The 14,683-nt window shown below is 42.7% G+C and overlaps 1 protein-coding gene across 5 annotated transcripts in view; it reads left to right on the top strand.

Annotated features, from left to right (window-relative positions):
• The window catches only part of LOC133662471 (inositol 1,4,5-triphosphate receptor associated 2-like), a 17,353-nt gene extending 2,671 nt beyond the window's left edge, over positions 1–14,682 (top strand). For 2 of the 5 annotated variants that reach the window (XM_062066494.1, XM_062066493.1), the window contains exons 5-10: positions 2,409–2,467; positions 2,606–2,704; positions 6,744–6,896; positions 7,028–7,054; positions 12,042–12,187; positions 14,105–14,682. In XM_062066494.1, the coding sequence (XP_061922478.1) occupies positions 2,409–2,467; positions 2,606–2,704; positions 6,744–6,896; positions 7,028–7,054; positions 12,042–12,187; positions 14,105–14,247 (627 nt within the window). In that variant the 3' untranslated portion in view covers positions 14,248–14,682. The remainder of the gene's footprint in view (positions 1–2,408; positions 2,468–2,605; positions 2,705–6,743; positions 6,897–7,027; positions 7,055–12,041; positions 12,188–14,104) is intronic. The other 3 variants (XM_062066495.1, XM_062066496.1, XM_062066497.1) reach the window with 3 other exon arrangements.
• The last annotated feature ends 1 nt before the right edge of the window (position 14,683 follows it).

The raw sequence follows: 14,683 nt of genomic DNA, 5'->3' as shown, positions 1-14,683 counted from the left end.
CAGAACACTTTTCCACTTTGCATCAGTCCATCTTAGATGAGCTCGGGCCCAGCGAAGCCGGCGGCGTTTCCGGGTGTTGTTGATAAATGGCTTTGGCTTTGCATAGTAGAGTTTTAACTTGCACTTACAGATGTAGCGACCAACTGTAGTTACTGACAGTGGGTTTCTGAAGTGTTCCTGAGCCCATGTGGTGATATCCTTTACACACCGATGTGGCTTTTTGATGCAGTAGCGCCTGAGGGATCCAAGGTGTGTAATATCATGGCTTACGTGCAGTGATTTCTCCAGATCCTCTGAACCTTTTGATGATATTACGGAGCGTAGATGGTGAAATCCCTAAATTCCTTGCAATAGCTGCTTGAGAAAGGTTTTTCTTAAACTGTTCAACAATTTGCTCAGGCATTTGTTGACAAAGTGGTAATCCCTCGCCCCATCCTTGTTTGTGAACGACTGAGCATTTCATGGAATCTACTTTTATACCCAATCATGGCACCCACCTGTTCCCAATTAGCCTGTTCCCCTGTGGGATGTTCCAAATAAGTCTTTGATGAGTATTCCTCAACTTCCTCACTCTTTTTTGCCACTTGTGCCAGCTTTTTTTGAAACATGTCGCAGGGCATCAAATTCCAAATGAGCTAATATTTGCAAACAATAAAGTTGACCAGTTCCAACGTTAAATATCTCGTCTTTTTCACTGCGGCGTTCACGTGGACACGCCCCACCTTTTCTGTCCTAACAGTGCGTCTCCTTCGCTTACCTGTCAAAACTTCCAATTTTTGACTGGGAAATCCAGTTTTTGTCCTTCTTTCCCAGGGTTTTCCCCGACCTTTTGTTTATTTTCGCTACCGCAGCGATGGAGTCGCTCGACGAGCCTCCGTCCGCAACGCTCGGAGCGTGGACTCATTAAAGGAGCGCCACGAGTTTCATGTTCCGTCACGCAACCAATAACAAAGATGGATGGACAACCAAGACGACTAAAAAAAAAGATATCTGCCAAAAATCCAAACTTTGTGTAAATATCTTGATACGTTGGATCAGGGGATCACCAACCTTTTTGAAACCAAGAGCTCCTTCTTGGGTAGTGATTAATGCGAAGGGCTACCAGTTTGATACACACTTCAATAAATTGCCAGAAAAAGCCAATTTGCTCAATTTACCTTTAACTCTATGTTATTATTAATAATTAATAATATTTACACTTAATTGAACGGTTTAAAAGAGGAGAAAACACAAAAGAAATGACAATTAAATTTTGAAACATAGTTTATCTTCAATTTCGAGTCTTTAAAATTCAAAATTCAACCGAAAAAAAGAAGAGAAAAACTGGCTAATTTGAATCTTTTTGAAAAAAATTTAAAAAAGAATTTATGGAACATCATTAGTAATTTTTCCTGATTAAGATTAATTTTAGAATTTTGATGACATGTTTAATAGGTTAAAATCCAATCTGCACTTTGTTAGAATATATAACAAATTGGACCAAGCTATATTTCTAACAAAGAAAAATCATTATTTCTTCTAGATTTTCCACAACAAAAATTTTAAAATAAATTCAAAAGACTTTGAAATAACATTTAAATTTGATTCTACAGATTTTCTAGATTTGCCAGAATAATTTTTTTATTATTATTAATTTATTTATTATTCTTTACAATAAAAAAAATTAATTTACTTGAACATTGATTTAAATTGTCAGGAAAGAAGAGGAAGGAAATTAAAAGGTAAATAGGTATGCGTTTAAAAATCCTAAAATCATTTTTAAGGTTGTATTTTTTTCTCTAAAATTGTCTTTCTGAAAGTTATAAGAAGCAAAGTAAAAAAAAATAATGAATTTATTTAAACAAGTGAAGACCAAGTCTTTAAAATATTTTCTTGGATTTTCAAATTCTATTTGAGTTTTGTCTCTCTTAGAATTAAAAATGTCGGGCAAAGCGAGACCAGCTTGCTAGTAAATAAATATAATTTAAAAAATAGAGTCAGCTCACTGGTAAGTGCTGCTATTTGAGCTATTTTTAGAACAGGCCGGCGGGCTACTCATCTGGTCCTTACGGGCTACCTGGTGCCCGCGGGCACCGCGTTGGTGACCCCTGTGTTGGATAGTTCTTATATAGGAATACAAACTCATATTTTCTCTAAGTCTTTGATGAGCATTCCTCAACTCTCTGTCTTTTTTGCCACTTGTGCCAGCTTTTTTGAAACACGTCGCAGGGCATCAAATTCCAAATGAGCTAACATTTGCAAAAAATACCAAAGTTTCTCAGTGTGAACATGAAATATCTTGTCTTTGCAGTCTATTCAATTGAATATAAGTTGAAAAGGATTTGTTGTACTCTCTTTTTATTTACCATTTACACAACGTTTTGAATTTGCATGAATATTGTTTGAAATGTTTCTTTCCCTCCACATAGAGCAAACAACAGGACGGTGCAGACAGCGAGGCAGAAAGAGTGACCAGGAGAGCTCCATGGTGAGTGTTGAAACTCTTTCGAATGGCTTCTGTGCACCACACCGGTGTTGTGGAAGCTTGCTAGACACTGTACCATAACCAGGGTTGTTGTTGTTGTTGTTGTTGTTTGTTGTCGTCGTCGACGACGGCGGGTTCCAGGAATGCGGCCGGCAAGAACATGGCACGCCCCCCGCTTAAGCGCTTTGTTAGCTCTGCGGCCTGGGTTGACACCGAGGAGCCCTCTGGCGGGATGAAGGGGTAAGAAATGGCAGGCAGAAGTGGGCTGCTATTGAAAAGATGGCTGCATCATTATTTGGCAAAGTGGACTTTATAGTGAATATGTCCCCAGAACATGCTTGGGGGTTGGTTTTTTTCCACTTCTTGCACAGTGATGTAGCAGGCTTTGCTACACGTCTAAAACTAGAGCTTGCAGCTCTCTTATTTGTCATTCAGCTACAGACTGTATCATTTTGTTTAGTTGTTTACCACATATACAGTGGTGGTCATAAGTGTACATACACTTGTAAAGAACATCATGTCATGGCTGTCTGGAGTTTACAATCATTTCTACAACTCTTATTTATTGTGATTGGAGCACATACTTGTTGCTCACAAAAAACATTCATGAAGTTTGCTTCTTTTATAAATTTATTATGGTTCTACTGAAAATGTGGTGGTCAAAAGTATACATACAGCAATGTTAATATTTGCTTCCTTGGCAAGTTGACCTGCAATAAGGCGCTTTTGGTAGCCATCCACAAGCTTCTGCTTGACCACTTGACCACTAAATTGCTGCAGTTCAGCTAAATGTGTTGCTTTTCTGACATGGACTTGTTTCTTCAGCATTGTCCACACCTTTAAGTCATGACTTTGGGAAGGCCATTCTAAAACCTTCATTCTAGCCTGATTTAGCCATTCCTTTACCACTTTTGGTCACACTCCATTTCTAGTTTATTTATAGTATTATTGTTGATTATTATATATATTGTAATATATATAATAAAATACATAAAGCTATACTGCCCCCTTGAGTCTGTGCCGTCAACTCCCCCCTGCAATACATAACAGCTTTACCACTTTTGAGGTGGGTTTGGAGTCATTGTCCTGTTGGAACACCCAACAAGACCCAACCTCCGGGCTGATGACTTTAGCTTGTCCTGAACAATTTGGAGCTAATCCTCCTTTTTCATTGTCCCATTTAAAGCAGCAGTTCCATTGGCAGCAAAACAGGCCCAGAGCATAATACTACCACCACCATGCTTGACCGTAGGCATGGTGTTCCTGGGATTTCTCCTCCAAACATATTGCTGGGTATTGTGGCCAAACAGCTCCATTTTTGTTTCATCTGACCACAGAACTTTCCTCCAGAAGGTCTTATCTTTGTCCATGTGATCAGCAGCAAAGTTTAGAGGAGCCTTAAGGTGTGGCTTCTGGAGCCTCTCAGTCCATGGCCATGCTTGACTGTGGACACTGACACCTGTGTTCCAGCAGCTTCCAATTCCTTGCAGACCTGCTTTTTGTTGGTTCTCAGTTGACTCTTGATCATCCTGACCAATTTTCTCTCAGCAGCAGGTGATAGCTTGCGTTTTCTTCCTGATTGTGGCAGTGACAAAACTGTGCCATGCACTTTATACTTGCCAACAATTGTCTGCACAGTTGCTCTTGGGACCTTAAGCTGCTTTGAAATGGCTCCAAGTGACTTTCCTGACTTGTTCAAGAATTTGGAGGTAATCCTCCTTGTTCGTTGTCCCATTTAAAGCAGCAGTTCCATTGGCAGCAAAACAGGCTGTGAGGTTGAAACACCGATGACATCTGTTAGACGAGACAAGAAGCAAAGGAATCAAACAGAGAGCGCGTCCCTCGTACAGCGTCGCCCCACGCTCTGAGGAGGGAGCTCCACGCCTCCTCATTTTTTGGGGCATTTTTCCGATTACATGGTTGCAGCTGTTTCTAAGGGGAGGGGGTCATAAACAGCTGCCGCACTCGGTCATAAAACAGTTTAAAGAAAAGTTGCCTGGAGCGGTGTCGGGTCCTGCTGCCTCTCTGCTTTGTAGACCTCGGGTCACGACAAGGTCTTCCTGTGGCTGTTCAATAGATCAAAGAAACCGACACCTCCACGTCGCATCCCACAAAAAAATAAGAGTTGTAGAAATGATTGGAAGCTCGAGACAGCCATGACATGATGTTCTTTACAAGTGTATGTACACTTTTGACATACATTTTGACTATTATTTCAAAGCCCCCGCGCTGAAGTGACTAGTGGTGTACTGCACAGCAAGTGACCTGGAAGGCTCCGCCCCCTCACGAAAATGCGGTGCCCCGCTTTTTGTCTGCGGGCGTGACACAAAATGAATGAATGAAGCCTTTGTGCACGGGAGTCGTGTTCGGTTCAATCTTAAATATTGTGAGAGTCCAGTCCATAGTGGATCTAACATGATAGTGTGAGAGTCCAGTCCATAGTGGATCTAACATAATAGTGAGAGTCCAGTCCATAGTGGATCTAACATAATAGTGTGAGAGTCCAGTCCATAGTGGATCTAACATAATAGTGAGAGTCCAGTCCATAGTGGATCTAACATAATATTGTGAGAGTCCAGTCCATAGTGGATCTAACATAATAGTGTGAGAGTCCAGTCCATAGTGGATCTAACATAATAGTGTGAGAGTCCAGTCCATAGTGGATCTAACATAATAGTGTGAGAGTCCAGTCCATAGTGGATCTAACATAATAGTGAGAGTCCAGTCCATAGTGGATCTAACATAATAGTGTGAGAGTCCAGTCCATAGTGGATCTAACATAATAGTGTGAGAGTCCAGTCCATAGTGGATCTAACATAATAGTGTGAGAGTCCAGTCCATAGTGGATCTAACATAATAGTGTGAGAGTCCAGTCCATAGTGGATCTAACATAATAGTGTGAGAGTCCAGTCCATAGTGGATCTAACATAATAGTGTGAGAGTCCAGTCCATAGTGGATCTAACATAATAGTGAGAGTCCAGCCCATAGTGGATCTAACATAATAGTGTGAGAGTCCAGTCCATAGTGGATCTAACATAATAGTGAGAGTCCAGCCCATAGTGGATCTAACATAATAGTGTGAGAGTCCAGTCCATAGTGGATCTAACATAATAGTGTGAGTCCAGTCCATAGTGGATCTAACATAATAGTGAGAGTCCAGTCCATAGTGGATCTAACATAATAGTGTGAGAGTCCAGTCCATAGTGGATCTAACACAATAGTGAGAGTACAGTCCTTGGTGGATCTAACATAATAGTGAGAGTCCAGTCCATAGTGGATCTAACATAATAGTGAGAGTCCAGTCCATAGTGGATCTAACATAATAGTGAGAGTCCAGTCCATAGTGGATCTAACATAATAGTGAGAGTCCAGTCCATAGTGGATCTAACATAATAGTGAGAGTCCAGTCCATAGTGGATCTAACATAATAGTGTGAGAGTCCAGTCCATAGTGGATCTAACATAATAGTGAGAGTCCAGTCCATAGTGGATCTAACATAATAGTGTGAGAGTACAGTCCTTGGTGGATCTAACATAATAGTGTGAGAGTACAGTCCTTGGTGGATCTAACATAATAGTGTGAGAGTCTAGTCCATAGTGGATCTAACATAATAGTGTGAGAGTCCAGTCCTTGGTGGATCTAACATAATAGTGTGAGAGTCCAGTCCATAGTGGATCTAACATAATAGTGAGAGTACAGTCCTTGGTGGATCTAACATAATAGTGTGAGAGTCCAGTCCATAGTGGATCTAACATAATAGTGTGAGAGTCTAGTCCATAGTGGATCTAACATAATAGTGAGAGAGTCCAGTCCATAGTGGATCTAACATAATAGTGAGAGAGTCCAGTCCATAGTGGATCTAACATAATAGTGTGAGAGTCCAGTCCATAGTGGATCTAGTTAATGATTCGATCTTAATATTTACAAATGTACGTGGAAAGTCCTTTTAAAAGTGTCTAAGTGCCAGCATCGAGGCTCCATCTTCCACTGTGGGACCCAAATTGTTGAAAAACCAGATTGAATTTGTGTCTTTTAAATAAATAAGAAATGTCTATAAAAGTTAGCGATGCAGCCATCTTGCATGCAGTCAGGCGTGTCCACAAGTTCCCTCCCGCATGTTGTAGGAAAAGATTGAAGTGTAGAAGGTTTGTGGTCGTCATGCAAACAAGACGCGGCCCAGCTTTTTTTTGTCCAGCGATGTGCCGACTGAGCGTGTCACTTGTGTGTCCATGTCCGACTCCCCCTCCCCTTCCCCCCCACCCCCCGCGGGGCCCACAGGACGGGGCGCCACACCTCGGACCCCCAGTGTGGCGAGGAGCCGGAGGAGCCGGTGGCGGAGAAGAGGAGGTCCAGCCTCAGCGAGCTGGGCAGCAGACTGACCTCCTTCATTCTGCCGCTCAAGACGTTAGTGCCTCTAAATACGCCGCCAGAGTGAGACGTCGCTGCGTTCAAACGCTCTTTGGCTTGTGTGACATTCGTGTCTTCTTCTAACCACTTTTTTTTTCCCCCTCCCTTTCGACAATAATCTTTTGTAAATGTTCTTTTCCTTCCACGTGGTTCAGGAGTGAGGAGGAACTCTTTGTCATGCTGTAAGTGTGCGGGGGAGGGGCCTATGCGTGTGCGGGGGAGGGGCCTATGCATGTGCGGGGGAGGGGCCTATGCATGCGCCATCCTCTGCTTGTCCGTCCGGTGTCTTCCACACTAAGCCGGATAACTTTATTCAGGATATATCCCACCTAACTGATCCCTGTCCACACAAACGCCATCATCATGTAATACTCCATGCCAGTAGGTGGCAGCAGGTAGTTCATTGCTTTGTAGAAGTCGAAACGCGTCGAGGATGGTTTGTCGTGATCCCAGTATGCAGAGCGGCGTGCAGGTAGAAAGGTATGCAATGCTTCAACCAAAAATGAACTAAAGGCATGTCCTGCTAGGAAAAGGCAATGAAGTAAAATGAAAAATGAAAGTAAAACTGAACTGGCTACCAAGTAAACAAAAACAGAATGCTGGACGACAGCAAAGACTTACAGTGTGTGGAGTAGAGATGGCGTCCACAACGTACATCCATACATGACATGACAATCAACAATGTCCCCGCAAAGAAGGATGGCGTCCGCACAACTGAAATAGTCTTGATTGCTAAAAACAAACCTGATCTAACATAATAGTGAGAGTCCAGTCCATAGTGGATCTAACATAATAGTGTGAGAGTCCAGTCCATAGTGGATCTAACATAATAGTGTGAGAGTCCAGTCCATAGTGGATCTAACATAATAGTGTGAGTCCAGTCCGTAGTGGATCTAACATAATAGTGAGAGTCCAGTCCATAGGGGATCTAACATAATAGTGTGAGAGTCCAGTCCATAGTGGATCTAACATAATAGTGTGAGAGTCCAGTCCATAGGGGATCTAGTTAATAGTGTGAGTGTCCAGTCCATAGTGGATCTCACATAATAGTGTGAGAGTCCAGTCCATAGTGGATTTAACATAATAGTGTGAAAGTCCAGTCCATAGTGGATCTAGTTAATAGTGTGAGAGTCCAGTCCATAGTGGATCTAATATAATAGTGTGAGAGTCCAGTCCATAGTGGATCTAACATAATAGTGAGAGTCCAGTCCATAGTGGATCTAACATAATAGTGTGAGAGTCCAGTCCATAGTGGATCTAACATAATAGTGTGAGAGTCCAGTCCATAGTGGATCTAACATAATAGTGTGAGAGTCCAGTCCATAGTGGATCTAACATAATAGTGTGAGAGTCCAGTCCATAGGGGATCTAGTTAATAGTGTGAGAGTCCAGTCCATAGTGGATCTCACTTAATAGTGTGAGAGTCCAGTCCATAGTGGATTTAACATAATAGTGTGAAAGTCCAGTCCATAGTGGATCTAGTTAATAGTGTGAGAGTCCAGTCCATAGTGGATCTAACATAATAGTGTGAGAGTCCAGTCCATAGTGGATCTAACATAATAGTGTGAGAGTCCAGTCCATAGTTGATCTAACATAATAGTGTGAGAGTCCAGTCCATAGTGGATCTAACATAATAGTGTGAGAGTCCAGTCCATAGTGGATCTAACATAATAGTGAGAGTCCAGTCCATAGTGGATCTAACATAATAGTGTGAGAGTCCAGTCCATAGTGGATCTAACATAATAGTGAGAGTCCAGTCCAAAGTGGATCTAACATAATAGTGTGAGAGTCCAGTCCATAGTGGATCTAATAGTGTGAGAGTCCAGTCCATAGTGGATCTAACATAATAGTGTGAGAGTCCAGTCCATAGTGGATTTAACATAATAGTGAGAGTCCAGTCCATAGTGGATCTAGTTAATAGTGTGAGAGTCCAGTCCATAGTGGATCTAGTTAATAGTGTGAGAGTCCAGTCCATAGTGGATCTAACATAATAGTGTGAGAGTCCAGTCCATAGGGGATCTAGTTAATAGTGTGAGAGTCCAGTCCATAGTGGATCTCACATAATAGTGTGAGAGTCCAGTCCATAGTGGATTTAACATAATAGTGTGAAAGTCCAGTCCATAGTGGATCTAGTTAATAGTGTGAGAGTCCATTCCATAGAGGATCTAATATAATAGTGTGAGAGTCCAGTCCATAGTGGATCTAACATAATAGTGAGAGTCCAGTCCATAGTGGATCCAACATAATAGTGTGAGAGTCCAGTCCATAGTGGATCTAACATAATAGTGTGAGAGTCCAGTCCATAGTGGATCTAACATAATAGTGTGAGAGTCCAGTCCATAGTGGATCTAACATAATAGTGTGAGAGTCCAGTCCATAGTGGATCTAACATAATAGTGTGAGAGTCCAGTCCATAGTGGATCTAACATAATAGTGAGTGAGTCCAGTCCATAGTGGATCTAACATAATAGTGTGAGAGTCCAGTCCATAGTGGATCTAACATAATAGTGTGAGAGTCCAGTCCATAGTGGATCTAACATAATAGTGAGATTACAGTCCATAGTGGATCTAACATAATAGTGTGAGAGTCCAGTCCATAGTGGATCTAACATAATAGTGAGAGTCCAGTCCATAGTGGATCTAACATAATAGTGTGAGAGTCCAGTCCATAGTGGATTTAACATAATAGTGTGAGAATCCAGTCCATAGTGGATCTAACATAATAGTGAGAGTCCAGTCCATAGTGGATCTAACATAATAGTGTGAGAGTCCAGTCCATAGTGGATCTAATAGTGTGAGAGTCCAGTCCATAGTGGATCTAACATAATAGTGTGCGAGTCCAGTCCATAGTGGATTTAACATAATAGTGAGAGTCCAGTCCATAGTGGATCTAGTTAATAGTGTGAGAGTCCAGTCCATAGTGGATCTAACATAATAGTGTGAGACTCCAGTCCATAGTGGATCTAACATAATAGTGAGAGTCCAGTCCATAGTGGATCTAACATAATAGTGTGAGAGTCCAGTCCATAGTGGATCTAACATAATAGTGTGAGAGTCCAGTCCATAGTGGAACTAGTTAATAGTGTGAGAGTCCAGTCCATAGTGGATCTAACATAATAGTGTGAGAGTCCAGTCCATAGTGGATCTAACATAATAGTGTGAGAGTCCAGTCCATAGTGGATCTAACATAATAGTGTGAGAGTCCAGTCCATAGTGGATCCAATAGTGTGAGAGTCCAGTCCATAGTGGATCTAACATAATAGTGAGAGTCCAGTCCATAGTGGATCTAACATAATAGTGTGAGAGTCCAGTCCATAGTGGATCTAACATAATAGTGTGAGAGTCCAGTCCATAGTGGATCTAACATAATAGTGTGAGAGTCCAGTCCATAGTGGATCTAACATAATAGTGAGAGTCTAGTCCATAGTGGATCTAACATAATAGTGTGAGAGTCCAGTCCATAGTGGATCTAGTTAATAGTGTGAGAGTCCAGTCCATAGTGGATCTAACATAATAGTGTGAGAGTCCAGTCCATAGTGGATCTAGTTAATAGTGTGAGAGTCCAGTCCATAGTGGATCTAACATAATAGTGTGAGAGTCCAGTCCATAGTGGATCTAGTTAATAGTGTGAGAGTCCAGTCCATAGTGGATCTAACATAATAGTGAGAGCCCAGTCCATAGTGGATCTAGTTAATAGTGTGAGAGTCCAGTCCATAGTGGATCTAACATAATAGTGAGAGTCCAGTCCATAGTGGATCTAGTTAATAGTGTGAGAGTCCAGTCCATAGTGGATCTAACATAATAGTGTGAGAGTCCAGTCCATAGTGGATCTAATAGTGTGAGAGTCCAGTCCATAGTGGATCTAACATAATAGTGAGAGTCCAGTCCATAGTGGATCTAACATAATAGTGTGAGAGTCCAGTCCATAGTGGATCTAACATAATAGTGTGAGAGTCCAGTCCATAGTGGATCTAACATAATAGTGTGAGAGTCCAGTCCATAGTGGATCTAACATAATAGTGAGAGTCTAGTCCATAGTGGATCTAACATAATAGTGTGAGAGTCCAGTCCATAGTGGATCTAGTTAATAGTGTGAGAGTCCAGTCCATAGTGGATCTAACATAATAGTGTGAGAGTCCAGTCCATAGTGGATCTAGTTAATAGTGTGAGAGTCCAGTCCATAGTGGATCTAACATAATAGTCTGAGAGTCCAGTCCATAGTGGATCTAATAGTGTGAGAGTCCAGTCCATAGTGGATCTAACATAATAGTGAGAGTCCAGTCCATAGTGGATCTAACATAATAGTGTGAGAGTCCAGTCCATAGTGGATCTAACATAATAGTGTGAGAGTCCAGTCCATAGTGGATCTAACATAATAGTGTGAGAGTCCAGTCCATAGTGGATCTAACATAATAGTGAGAGTCTAGTCCATAGTGGATCTAACATAATAGTGTGAGAGTCCAGTCCATAGTGGATCTAGTTAATAGTGTGAGAGTCCAGTCCATAGTGGATCTAACATAATAGTGTGAGAGTCCAGTCCATAGTGGATCTAGTTAATAGTGTGAGAGTCCAGTCCATAGTGGATCTAACATAATAGTGTGAGAGTCCAGTCCATAGTGGATCTAGTTAATAGTGTGAGAGTCCAGTCCATAGTGGATCTAACATAATAGTGAGAGCCCAGTCCATAGTGGATCTAGTTAATAGTGTGAGAGTCCAGTCCATAGTGGATCTAACATAATAGTGAGAGTCCAGTCCATAGTGGATCTAGTTAATAGTGTGAGAGTCCAGTCCATAGTGGGACCAGCAGGAGACCATCCCGAGCGGAGACAGGTCAGCAGCACAGAGATGTCACCAACTGATGCACAGATGAGTGGTCCACCCTGGTTACGACTTTGGACAGCTAGCGGTTCATCTGTGGGGACTGAATCTGTGCCCACCCCCTCCACGAAGGAGGGGGGCAGAGCAGAAAAGAAACGGCAGATCAACTGGTCTAAAAGGGGGGTCACTAAACGATGGTTTAGTGTGTCTGACTGTGGGTTTAAGGAGTTATCCGGCTTAATGTAGACAAGTCCTAATGACATCTGCTGCAACCTCTCCTGGCCTGCATTCCATCCTCATGCCAGCCTCCACCATGTTCTCATTTTTTGGATGTCTTTGCTTGACTTGCAGTCCCAGCTCCTCCTCCAGCCCGGCGTCTTCAGACCCAGCCATATGCCCGTCTCTGCCCCAGTCCTTGACTTCCTCCCGGGTGGCGACGGCGGCCCGGGGCAGCCGGGGGCTCTGGCTATGGTTGGCCATGGTTCTGGTTCTCGCAGGTCAGTGATGCTTGCCCATCAGTCACCATCCTTATGTAAGACCACGCCTATGGACCGGAGATTGTTGAAGGAAGTTTACATGTTCCAGCAGAAGGGGGCGATGTTGGCGCCACAGCAGTATTGCGGTCTTTCCGACAGATTGGAGTTTTCAATTTTCCGCCCCAAGGTGTTGATAACAAAGTCTAGTCGGGGTCAGACCCCAACCGAAAAGCCTCCTATCAGTTTGGAAGGACATCTGATCAGTTAACCAAAACCAGGCACTGACTGATCCAGCACTTTAGGAGGTCCTCATCTTTTGTACCAATTCTGATCAAGATTTGAGTTTCTGGACCCAAGTCATGTTAAAAGTTTGGTGGCGAGCCATCAGATTGAAGTTGGACGCCATGCCACGCCCACTTCCTATGGCGTGGGCAGAATTCCTTCGCAGTTTTTAGTCGCCCATCACTCTAGTACATACTTGCCAACCCTCCCGTTTTTAGCGGGAGACTCCCGGTATTCAGCGCCTCTCCCGACAAACTCCCGGTATTCAGCCGGAGCTGGAGGCCACGCCCCCTCCAGCTCAATGCGGACCTGAGTGGGGACAGCCGTTCTCACGTCCGCTTTCCCACAATATGAACAGCTTGCCTGCCCAATGACGTCATAACATCTACGGCTTTTAGAGAGTAGAGTGCACAACAAGGAGAGAGAGTTCCTGGTTTCTTATGTGGGTTTATTGTTAGGCAGTTTCATTAACGTCCTCCCAGCGCGGTAACAACACACAACAACAGCAGTCACGTTTAGTCTACCGTAAAGCAGTTCGTCTGCCGTAAACAGCAATGTTGTGACACTCTTAAACAGGACAATACTGCCATCTACTGGATAGCCTGCAGAACACTGAAATTCAAATATTTTATTTATATGTATAATAAAATGTAAAAAAAATATATATATATACATATATATATATACCTAGAATTCACTGAAAGTCAAGTATTTCATATATATATATATATGAAATACTTGGTGAATTCTAGCTGTAAATATACTCTCCTCTTAACCACGCCCTTAGCCACGCCCCCGCCCCAAACACGCCCCCCCACCTCCCGATATCTGAGGTCTCAAGGTTGGCAAGTATGGTCTAGTATCTGTCATTTGGTCCAAATCCCTAGGAGTTCCTTCAAGAACGACACCTGGTTTTGGCCTAAAAAATGGCCGACGGAAACTAAGATGGCCGTCTTCCTGGTTGTTTTCAAATATGGGCTCTCGAGGCGTTTACATCCTGTCATGACTTCAGTGACGATATGTGTGCTAAACAGATGCAGTTTTAGTCCAACACTAAGCATCAAGTTGCAGTATTGCTAAGTGCTAAACAAGATGTACAATCACTTAGTCTACGATGTCTGCTCTCACTGGGATAAAGACTGATGGGATGTTTATATCTTCCCGTTTAGATGAAGTAATCATGATCCTCACAAAGGGTTAAAAAAAAGCGCCACAAAAAAAGTGTCTTTTTGCGTCGTTCTCGCCACCTCCAGGTCTAAGTTGGATGTCAAAGTTGACCAACTTGTGGGTTTATGTCCACAGCCTTCTATTATCCAGGTGAGACACATGATTTATCATAAACAATCAACTTTCACCAACTCCGAGGCCATGCAGCAGCTCAGTATGTCTGCGTTAGCGCTTATAATAACAACAATGCTAACACTTGTTAATATTCAGGTCAGGAGATGTAAATAAAGTGTTGTTCTTGTGTGGCTTTTATGGGCACAATAGTATATTCCTATTAGCCACCTCTTACTTGCCGTATTTTGTGAGTTAGAATGCATAAAAAAAGAAAAGCGTGTTCTTGTCTTACATGAGGATTGTGACTGATTAATAATAATAATAAAATAAAGTGCAGTTGTTGTTGAGTGGCCATGATTGTGTGGTCCTGACTAGGTCTGGTGGCGCTGTTGGCCAGCCTGGTGATGCAGCCCGCGGTGGACGCGGCCCCTGTGGGCACCGGGGACTCCTGGATGACCATCCAGCAGCTTCTGTGGCCTTACGCCGGCCTGCGGCACAACGGCCAGCCCCCAGTCTAGTCCCTCCTGTGGACCGGGTGCTGCGAGCCTGGGGGGGCGTGGCTAACGCAAATGGGAGGTTCTTGTTGTCACGAACTAGTTGCCCAACTAGTTTGTGTGCACGGCAAGCAGCTGAGGACATTTTGTTAGTTGCCCAACATCCTTCACATTATCATGCAGTCGTCAATCAGTATTTCTTGTCCGTCAAACTCCAAATTTAGACTTTTATTTTGGCGCCACACAACGGCTTTTTAAACCCGAGTCCTTTTTATATCACTTTTTAAGCTAATAATAAAATATTTTAAAAGAGTGTTTAATGTATATTTATGACTTTTGGAGTGGGTGACATGTACATTTAGATTTTAACCACCAAAGGTTGTGTTTTGCTGTGATGGTCACACTTTTGTAATATTTCCAAGAAGATGATTTGCATTAATAAACGAGCCAATTCTGCAAT

The sequence above is a fragment of the Entelurus aequoreus genome, linkage group LG12 (genome assembly GCF_033978785.1).
Source record: "Entelurus aequoreus isolate RoL-2023_Sb linkage group LG12, RoL_Eaeq_v1.1, whole genome shotgun sequence".
NCBI lineage: Eukaryota > Metazoa > Chordata > Actinopteri > Syngnathiformes > Syngnathidae > Entelurus > Entelurus aequoreus.
The sequence above is the reverse complement of the archived record's forward strand: the minus strand, read 5'-3'. Positions and strand labels throughout refer to the sequence as shown.